The sequence below is a fragment of the Rhea americana genome, unplaced genomic scaffold (genome assembly GCF_003343005.1).
Source record: "Rhea americana isolate MKP2758 unplaced genomic scaffold, rheAme1 scaffold_164, whole genome shotgun sequence".
NCBI classification, from domain to species: Eukaryota; Metazoa; Chordata; class Aves; order Rheiformes; family Rheidae; genus Rhea; species Rhea americana.
This window is the reverse complement of record NW_028185750.1, coordinates 965,351-976,072: the sequence shown is the minus strand read 5'-3', so window position 1 is coordinate 976,072 and position 10,722 is coordinate 965,351. Positions and strand designations below refer to the sequence as shown.

At 37.6% G+C, this 10,722-nt stretch overlaps 1 protein-coding gene across 1 annotated transcript in view; it reads left to right on the top strand.

Annotated features, from left to right (window-relative positions):
* Positions 1 to 286: 286 nt before the first annotated feature.
* Positions 287 to 10,722, top strand: part of LOC146598370 (steroidogenic factor 1-like) — a 115,029-nt gene continuing 104,593 nt past the window's right edge. The window contains exons 1-2 of the mRNA XM_085300468.1: positions 287 to 323; positions 7,693 to 7,752. Coding sequence (XP_085156594.1) covers positions 7,710 to 7,752 — 43 coding nt within the window. The 5' untranslated portion in view covers positions 287 to 323; positions 7,693 to 7,709. The remainder of the gene's footprint in view (positions 324 to 7,692; positions 7,753 to 10,722) is intronic.

Here is a 10,722-nt window from a genome sequence, read left to right as displayed (position 1 = left end):
CTCTGTACTGAAAATAAGAGTTGAAGATTTAAAGATAGAATGCCAGCAGTAGCTCTCACCTGATACAGTAAACATATTTGCTGTAACTAAACTATCTTTTTTTTATAAGCATTATAGGAATATTCTCTACCTAGGCATTTGTAAAGCTTTCACCCTGTTCCTAATACCATGTTTTAAAGTTAATGTTTTTTTCTAAATGGTTCAGTCTTCTTGTGTGTGTGGTGACAACAAAGAAATTGTTTTAAAATGTCTAGCGCTTATACCTATTTTTCACATTCTAGGATTCTGTCAAGATCCTTCAACAGAAGGTGATTCATCTGCTAGTAAGTATTAGTTAGTCTCCTTTCATTTCCAGAGCTGGAAGGGTTAGTGTAGTGAGCAAAGTTTTGAGTGTTGGCTGTGCCCAGCTGAAGTCTATTAAAGCTAAAGCGGTAATATTATCTACACTAATTAAAATTTGGAGATAAATGCTGTTAAATTCACTTGCCTTGAGTTTAGGGAAAAGCTGTTTTCAGAGCTCTTTGGGTCTGTTCTTCTCTAGGATCACAGTTTGTCTGTACCATTCATGGACTAGGTATTGAATTAAAATCACAGGTTACCTGTTTTGTGATGAAAAAGTCTATAGCAGTGTTTCTAACCTGAAGCAGTGGTATTTGGCTTCTAGGAGTACTCATCTCTGGGCATACTGGCTAATTTGGAACCTAATTGCTGGCATATTCTGTATGATATAATGTCATGTCGGCAGGCAAGTACTAATCTGGGTTGCTGTTAATTCAAAACATCAGTGGCATCTCTTTCATAACATAGTTAATTCTTTTAATGGAGGTAAATATAGTAGATTGAATAGATGGATATTGCTATAGTAGTATGCCAAGGACTGGTGTTAGCCAACATTTTATCAGTGATCAAAAAGTAAACATAGGATTACCACTAATTTACAGACAGTACAAAGATTTACAGACAGAATGCTTATGCAATTGATGCGTCAATATTGGATTTGTGTGTGCTGCATGGTCGGCAATATCCTGTTCAACCAAAATATACTCCAAGTATAACAGATACAAAATTCCGTATCTCAGAACAAAGACCGCATACCTGTGGAATAGGGAATTACATTCTGGGAAGCACTGGCTGCAAAACAATTGGAAGATATTTATAATGATTAAGTGCCTATCATTGCAATACTGTAGCAAAAAGCATCGATGTGATCCTTTGGAAGTTTTAAGCAGAAAGTCTTTTATATCTCCCGCTTAACTAATGCTAACAGCTTTCCGTTGGAATGCTACCACTGTATAATGCTGCATAAAAACCTAATGTTGTTGTTGTTTTTTTTTAATACTGGGACTGCCCAAAGAAATTGAGCCAACATGATAGTCTTGGCCTATTCAGTTTATCAAAAAGATTTAGAGTGATTATTGTTGTTGAAGTAAGCTTGTAGAGAGACAATCTTGGATATTAAGATGTTCCTAAAGAGAAGAAAGGGCTAAAATAAACAGACTGCAAACTGACCATTAATTCAAATTGAAAAATACAAATTCAAYTAAATATGACTTTAGTATAAGTTTTTACTATTTTTTGTAGGGTTTTTTTGGCCCTCAAATCAGGACAGGATGTCTTTTTAAAACAGATGAATCTTTCCCTTGTAAACAAAGGAAATTCTGCATTTTGAGGTCCTCATTCATCTGTGATAATTGAATGCAAAAATACATGGCTGTATTGATTATCTGCCTTAGTTTTCAAAAGCCTGGCTTCTTCAGGAACTTGTGTAGGATTTCAGAACATGTAACCTTGATTATGAATAAAACATTTTCAAAAGTAAAAATAAATGTCACTAAGACTGTGTAAAACATTTCAGTGTTAATCTGTGGAGGAAAGATTAACATGTATTTCAATTCACAAGCAAAGAAACTAGATGTTTTAGTAAGATGTGTGTAGATTTGATTATTACAGTTTTCTTCCCTATTGAGTTGAAAATCCAGTGCACATCAGAGCTCTCTTTCTGATTGCCTTGAGTAGCAGAGTGGTCAGATTTCAAAAGGTGCACTGCACCCTGTTTAAGAAGATGCAGAAGACGTGAGAATCTTGTCCATAACTTATATGGTAAAGCTGATATCACTGCAAACCATATCTCCTTTCTGCTCCAATTTTTGTGTCTCAGGAGGCATTCCAAGAATCCTGTGACTTTTGATGGCATCAATAAATCAGATACCATACCAACAGAATTTTACTGGAATGTAAACAGACATTTAAAATAGCAATGTCTGGACAGTATATTTTGAAGAATACTGTGTAGGTACAGCTCTTTAAGTATGTGAAACATTAAATTGTTATGTTTCTTTCATCATGTTGATAAATAGGAATTGTGATTGTTTTCAGTGTTAATGGAAGTAACTCAAAACATTTACCATGAGATGCCCTGCTTCCCAGTCCCCTTTCCAAACAGCATGTATTTTCAGTGTTGAGACTATAGAAACTCTACCCTGATGTAGGGGAAAGGGGAGGAATGTCTCTGTATAGTAAAATTAGCTGATAAGGGATAATGAATCACCTTTTACTCAGCTCTGCTCAGTAGTAGCTGATCTGGGGAACTGCAGACTGGTCAGCTTCACCTAGGTCCCAGGGAAGAGTATGGAGCAAATCCTCCTGAAAGACTTTTCCAGGCACATGAGGGACAGGAATGTAATTGGGAACATTCAGCCTGGGTTAATGAAGAACAACATGCCTGACTAACCCGATTCCCTTCCGTGGTGAAGTGGCTGCCTCTGAATAAGGAGAGAGCAGTGGATGTCATTTTGCTTAACCTTAAGCAAGARTTCTTACAGTCTCCCATATCATCCTCACAGCTAAACTGGGAAAATGTGGAAAAAGTGGGTGAAAAACTAACTGGGCTATCTGGCTCAAATGGTAGCAATCAAGAGTTCAAAGACTAATTGGCAAGGTATGAGTGGTATTTGGGAGCCAATACTGGGCCAATACTATTTAGCTATTTCATCAAACACCTGGAAGATGGAATGGAGTGCACTCAYCAGATTTGCAGATGACCCCAGACTGATACTCTGGAGGGCAGAGCTGCTATTCAGAAGGATCTCAGTAGGCTGGATGAAAGGGCTGAATGAAACTTCTAAGTCCAACAGACACAAATGCCATGTCCTGCATCTGGAACTGAATAACCTCATCCAACAGTACAAGCTGGGGACTGGCCAGCTAGGGAGCAGCTCCTGGGGTCCTGGGGAAGCTTTTGTGAATGTGAATTAGAGTATGCTTGTGATGCTGAGAGCTAAACACATGCTGACTTACTTCCCTCAACCTTGCTAGTGCAATTATTCCCCTCTRTTATGATATTGGTAAGTAGTACCTGGAATACTACGTCCAGTTSTGGACTGCCCAGTACAAGACAGGTTGACAAACCTGAAGCAAGCCCAATGGAGGGCTGCTGAGATCCTTGGGGCCTGGAATACATGACAAATGAGGAGGGACTGAGGGAATTCTATTTGTTTGGCTTAGCAAAGAGAAGGCTAAGTGGGGATCAAATTACAGTCTTCCACTTAAGTGGTGCTAAAGAAAAAATGGAGCCAAAATCTTTTTCAGAGATGAATGGTGAAAGGTCAAGATAATGGTCACAAGTTGCAATAAGGGAAATTCCTATTAGGCTTTTTTGGGGGGAGGGAAGGRAATTCCATAATAGGARTGGTGGAGAACTTGAACTGGTGTCYGGAGGCTGCGAATCTCCATCCTTGAAGAATCTCAATGCTTGGCTCTACAGGTCCCTGACCAAGCTGATCCAGCCTTGCAGCTAGCTCTGCTTCATGGAGAAGGTTGGATTAGATGAGCTCCARAGACTTCTCCTACCTAAGTTGTTCAGTAATAATCTGTCCATCATAAAGGATGATATTGCCATCTCTTGTCTGGAAGTTTTAATGCCTCAATTTCTGCTTTTAGAGGGAGAAGTCTATAACCTATGGTACATTATTTGCGTTTTTCTAAAGTCAGAATTCCTGTGTTTAGCATACATTTTGGGAAGTCTTTACTAAAATATTATCCAACTAACTGATACTTTACTATGCAAATTCTTCTTCACAAGCTCCACTGCGTTTTACCCAACCAATACATGCATCACATTTATCTTCAGTAGGCTAACAGTTGGTTGGGAACACTGGATAAAGATCTAACTTTCAGAATCTGCGTGCTCTTCTGTTTCTTTCGGTCTTAAATGTTCCTGCRTTTGTTCAGGGTACCATGTTCTAGCTACTGTACCCTTTCTGTACATGGGAAGGTGACGCCCTTTGCAGGGGGACTAAAACTTATGCACTGTAATCTTCAAAGTCCAATGCTATGTCACAGGTTCAGGCTAAGTTCATTTCTAGGAGTAGCCTCCATATACCCCTTCAATTAGCATAAACAGGGACAAGGGCAGTCAAAGGTCAAGAGAAGTTCAAAATAGCATAACCTCTTTTTGCCAGCATTTCCAAAAGTTCCTAATCCTGCAAGGCTCTCCAAGCTGTTCTTGCCATCRTGTTTACTATACAGTTGTAAAACTCAGAACAAGGCCTGGCTTGATACAAGGGAAGCTGAAATCAAATGGTTGAGAATAGGTAGCATTGTTGCTTAAAACAGGAGAAATAATTGATTTATGTTATGGTGGCCAATTAGGTTGTAAAGTGAGAAACTCTTAAAGCAACCCTGTGGCTTCAAGGCAGCTTTTTGCTCTGATTTCTGCTCAGCAAATAGGAGGTACCCCAATAAAGGTCATCAGCTCCATGAGCTAAATTATTAATTCCTTTCATGCCACTCAGGGCTTGTAAATAGTATATAATACAAGAAAACAATTGGCACTGTTCACGCATAGGGCAGAGGAAAGGTCAGAGGGTAAATAGTTGCGTTGGCAGCAGCTGTTCTTCATAGCTGAGCAGACTTTGTCCTTTTCATCTTTCAGAGTAAACCTGTTCCCAAAATTTAGCTGGTTGTTAATTCATATCTCCTCTTAATTGAATTGGTTTTAGGAGTTCAATGTATTCCACATAATTATGGAAATGAAAAGGGCTGGAGGGGAGGGTGAGGGAAATGAGTAAGAAGAGRAAAAAACAGTATTTACATGTTTTATAAAGAACTATTTGAATTTTTTAAATATTAATTTACATGGATGAGAGACATTTTAAAGTCCACCTGTTCAAGGCAGACTGAAGTATACTCTTATAAAGCTATTTTAAAAATTTTTGAAGCATAATTTGAGATCAATAGGTTCTAAATTGCCACTTTGCCAGCAGTATAAGAATGTTTTAAGTGTTYCTGCTTTTCTCATGTACTAGATTGTTTCATCTTCATACTGTTTGTGAGATCTCAGTGAGCTGCTGAGCGGGGCCTTATTTTRTTTCCTGCAGTACTTGAAAGAATATTGAGTGAATTCTAGTAATGTCAGACTTGAATAATGGGGCAGTTGTGACCACTGTGTATTAGCCTTCATGACCATACCACAAATTGTAATTAAAAAAATATATCTACATAACCTCAAGCATTGACTGAAATTATCCTTTCTAAGAATAGCTAGGAAATATGTTACACTCCTGTTGTTCATAACCGTTAACGTGACATTATAGTGAACAGTCTGGAAACTAGTGGATGTAAATCTAAACTAGATCTCTTACCACTCAAACTTGTCTTCAGAAGGCATGTGCTTTATTTGGTTGCTTTTTGAATGATACTTGATAAATTATTCCAGATGTTTGCAGGTGTACCTTACCACCCTAAGTGACTGTTACTCGCACAATTGCTTCTCAAGTGGTACAGGCTGCTGCTGCTGACCACTCTGCGGCTGCTCTCTGCCATCTGGCTGACTTGCAGGGCAGTTGACCTCTTTTTGCCAAAGAGCAGCAGGTAACCTCTAAATGACCATCTGCTAATCTGTCACTTCAGCCTTTCTGAAAGCTGAGTTGTGCACAATACTGATACCTAAATGGACTATATCTTTACCATTCTCAGAACAAATTTAATGCCACATTTGCAAATTTTCAGGTTATTTTGGCTATATATGAAAGCATATGTATCTGTTATAAGAAGCAAATGCTAAACTYTTTACAAGTATCTGAAATTGCTATATTGCATATCAGAAATCTTTTCACTTACAGAAATGTGGGCAGGGTTTATGACCTGCTAGCTCTTTAAGGGGGTTAGCAATTCCTGCATTAGGGAAGCTATAGAAATAAGGTAGAAAACAGGAAGATGCCAAATCAGTTTTTGTCCTGTAAGCAGCTGAAAAATATACTTCACAGAGCCAGAAATCAGAAATGCTGCAGTCCAGCACTGTCACATTCAGCTTTCCAGAGACTGGTGAAAGAGATACAAATAGGATACAAGTTAAATATAAATGAATTAATTTGTTCAAAAGTTCAGAGCAGTAAATATCTCTATAATTTAACAGAGAGGACATTTCTGAATAAACCTGTTATTGTTTTTATTGTGGCTCTTTGTGGCTGGTACTTGCATGTTGATATGCTGTAGGTTTTGGGTAGCGCAACAGAGCAGGTTCCTAAGCAAAGGGCTCTCAATAGGTGTGGCATGAAAGTGTGGTACAAGGATTAAATTAACATAAGCATGGTGCTATGTCTGCTCTTTATGTGCTATAAAAATGGTCTGCTGAAGTGTTTACATTTGTTTGCAGTTTGCTTAATTAGACCCAAACTTTTCACTTTTTATTGTAAACGGTCTTCAGTGAGTGGCATGCTGCTGAATAAATCAGAACTATAAAAAAATATAAAACACAGTATTTGGACCAATTACAAGCTCTGGCTGTGGGCTGCAGTTATGCTTCTAAGATTGTATTCTATAGTTGAGGAATATAAAGTTGTGTGCATTTCTTGTGTCTTAAAGCTAAATATGAGAATTACATATAACGACTTGGTATCTGCTGGCATCAAAATGAGAGACTATTTTGCTTGGTAACATGGGAATTTGTAGAAATGTGATGAGACTAAATGTTCATTAAAAAAAAAAAAACAAAGAGATTGTATCATTGTTTTACCTGATCTAATTAGATTAAAACTGACCCTGTTCCAGGAAAATAGTTCTCTTCCTATTTTGGATCCTGGAAAGGTGGATCCTTCCCAAAATGCAGAGTATCTGGCACTTGATTCAGATCAGGTTTTGACTTTGTTTTTTGTTTGTTTTAATTAGCAAAACACAGGAAGCTAGTCTTGTTTCCTCTTTCTTCAGAAAATAAAGCTTTGTCTTCAGAGACACTTATTTCTGATTCTTCTTCAGGTCAAATGCGAAGTGACACCAGCATTTGTGGAAGGGGAACTGTCTTGTAATAGCAAATTATTTGAAGGCAGTCCAGGCACAGCTAGGATACCATCCTCTCCTTTCATTCCAAAGTAGTGCTCCATTTTAGAAGTTAATATTGTATTCAATTTAAAACTGGCAGAATTGAGGATTTCTTCATGGTGAAAACTGTTCTGATAAATGGCTGCTCTGAAAAGTAGATCTGGAGATAATGTGTATTTGAGACAGAAATCTTGTAAATAGGAAAGGACAACATTGTTAAAAGTTAACTGCCTCTCAAAGCAGCTTCTGTGTACAGATAAATGAGGAGAGGAATATTAAATTTAAATGTAAAAATAAATTTTCAAAATTAAAGGKTTTTTTTAAGCTCTTGGTAAAATGCACATGACAATCTTATCATTTTCACTTTCCCATTAGCTACAGATGTGGAGCAGATGAGTTCCTCTTCTCCTGTCCTTCCTATGAACTCCATGGGCAGTAAGTACCACTTCTTATTGACACATATGATGAGGTTGAATTTCTTACTCTCTGAGATTATCCAAAGAGGTGAATTTGTACTTCACTGTACARACTTTGAGAAGTTTTACAGCTAATGCTTATGCATGCATGGAGATAGAGATGCCGATATCAGCATACTTGAATAGCTCTTTCTCATGAAAATAGCATAGAGCAGGTCTGTACATCAGCATTTACACCAGTATAATGCTGCTTATGTAASGTGTTTTTCAACGAGAGGCAACAGTGGAAGCTGTAGAGTAGATGCTTGTATCGTGCAGTGATACAATGACTGAAAAACTTGAGGTGCTGATAAATTATGTTGACGTGAAAGTACCTATCTTGTGTATTGGTACTATATTTTGAAATTTCTGATGAAACTGAAAGTAGTAAGTTAGTAAAATCCTTTTCCAATTCAATGAATTCTGGACTTGTAACTTTATAAGACTTTGAAAATTCTAGTTGCTGGACTCTTAAAATAATGCGAATTCAGAATTATTTTTTAATACTCCATCTAGTGGTATTTGTATCCAAGGACCAAATGTATTTTGTTGATGTTAATCCACTAGGTGGCAACAAGTCCTTGCCAGACGTGGGGAAGTTACAGGCTTAAACTCAAAACAACTGTATTCCTAATAGAGGGATGAGCTCTGTGCAAATCTTTCATTTGAAGCAACTTGTTTTTTCAAAACTCTCAGCAGTTTTCAAATATGGCAGATTATTAACTGACAGTTCATTTAAAATAATGCTCAGGTGCTGAGAACCATCTAAAAGTCCAACAGAGTCAAGATACTGTGGCTTTACCATCCATGTTATTGTGCTGATGGATTTACGCTTACRGTTACGGTAGAGCACTGAGGCTTTGGAGAACTATGGCTCCTCTATAGTGAGAAAAGTGGCTCCTTCCTCTATAAGAACTGTGGTGCGTATTAAATGTATACTAGATTCAGATTCGCAAATGCGTGCGCAGTTGTTTGTGTTCACTGGTAAAGCACACTTTTGTATGCATGTAGCCAGGCTTTCATGTAGTTGATCACTTGCATATGGAACTGGATGAAATTTCACATGCATATATATATACATATGTATATATATAGTAATTTAAGGTGCTATTTAAATTTGTGGCTTATGAAAATATGAGAATTCATAGTCTGTTACAGCTTAATTTTACTGCGTTCAGGTGTCTTGTGTGTTAATAAGTATTAAAACTCAAATTTTCACAATATCCTATCAGGATATATCTGCTAAATACTGAAAGTAAGACTGCTTAACAAGAATTGAATGACCCTTCCTTCTCCCTTAAATCTTTGTATATTATTGTTAGTCTAATTTGTTTAGCTAGAGCTTTCATGTCCCATGTGTTATCTTTTGCTGAACTGAAGAATGCTTGTCAAATTTTTGTTTCTTATGAAGATACTTATATAAACTTTTGATAAACTAAATAAACTTGAGCTCCTGGAGTTCTTTTGATGTCTTCATGTCTTTTGATCTAATCACATTGCTGGCGGGCAGGCRAAGCTGTAGCGGCTGGGTGTGGGTGCGTGGTGGGTCTGCTGGGGCAGTGCCACCAGGCAGAGGCACAGAGCAGACAGCAAAGCTGATGCCATCCTTCACCTGCTGCCATGTGATTTTAGGCAGAGCTAGCCTCTTGGAGCTGGGGAAGCTCACCATGTGGCAATTCCTAAAGTTCTCTAGCCCCAACAGTCTGTTTTTTGCAGTGCTGGCTGTGCTGAGTATGTGCCAGTGCTCAGCTTCATTCATCCCGGTGTGTTAAGTTAGACTAATGTGAGTGGTAGTCGGTTCTACTGCCTGTCCTATGGAGTTGGAACAGGAGTGTATAGTTGACTCCCAAAACACCTAAAACCTCCCAAGCATGAATCTTTTATAATTTTATACATTTCTACATAACTGTTTTTCTCTGGTGAGCTTTTTCCTTGATTGAACATCTTGCTATCTCAGTACCAAACTTGATTAAAGCAAAAGTTTTAACAATTTTCACAATGGAATAGAAAATAATGCTGAACAGTTTTGTGAAAACAAAATTCTTTTGCTTATTTGTGCATTCAGAGTACTTAAGAATGGCAGAGTAGGTGTTTAAACCTCACGCTTAAGTCATGCATTAGCAATCCAGGCAGTGGGCCCTTTACTGCAGTTTTTCAAGTTTGTCTGAGATGTCTTATCCACTGTAATTGCAGTGAATTATTTTCATCTTTCTTTGCAGTAAAGATGAACATCTCTCTATCAGGATTATCTTCTTTTGTATTTTCATATAGGTATATGTGGGGAATTATAGTAGGCTGAGTGAAACTTCTGTGTTTAAAATGACAACATACAAGTGCTTTCTTGTATGTCATTTAAGATGCCACTAGGGGAAGAAACCCAACAGACTGTGCACTCACACTTTGAGTGAATCTTCTAAACAGCCTGAAAGATTCAAAATTTAAAATGCAAAATGTAAAACTAGATTCCAAAACAAGTCTTCTGTCATCTGTCTAGTTTAAACAATGTTTAAATGATTCAACAGACATGCTTTTTAATAATCCTTTCAGGTTGTCCTTTCTTATATCACTGCAATGATTTTTCTACATCAAACTACCAACCACCATCCTTACAAAGAGTGTAAGTGGAAATGCTCTCGGTAGGTGACTGAAGAGACTGAATGGTGCCCTTCAGTGTCAGGCTTGGGGAAGAAGGGAGGGTATTTTTGTTTAAGTCCCAGTTTTGCAAAGARTCATCTGTTAGTTTTGTAGTTCTGTTGAATTCAATGAAAATTCTTGTCTATAACATTTGAATGAGGTTAATCAGAGCAAGCAAATTGGGTTTTACTTTTAATATTCAGCTAATTGGAATTTAAATGTCATTATTAAGTTGTTCAGACTTGGACTATGCAGCATGCTTATGGAGACAGTTACTGTCTGATATCCAGCACAGCATGTCTGAACAGGCTTCTTT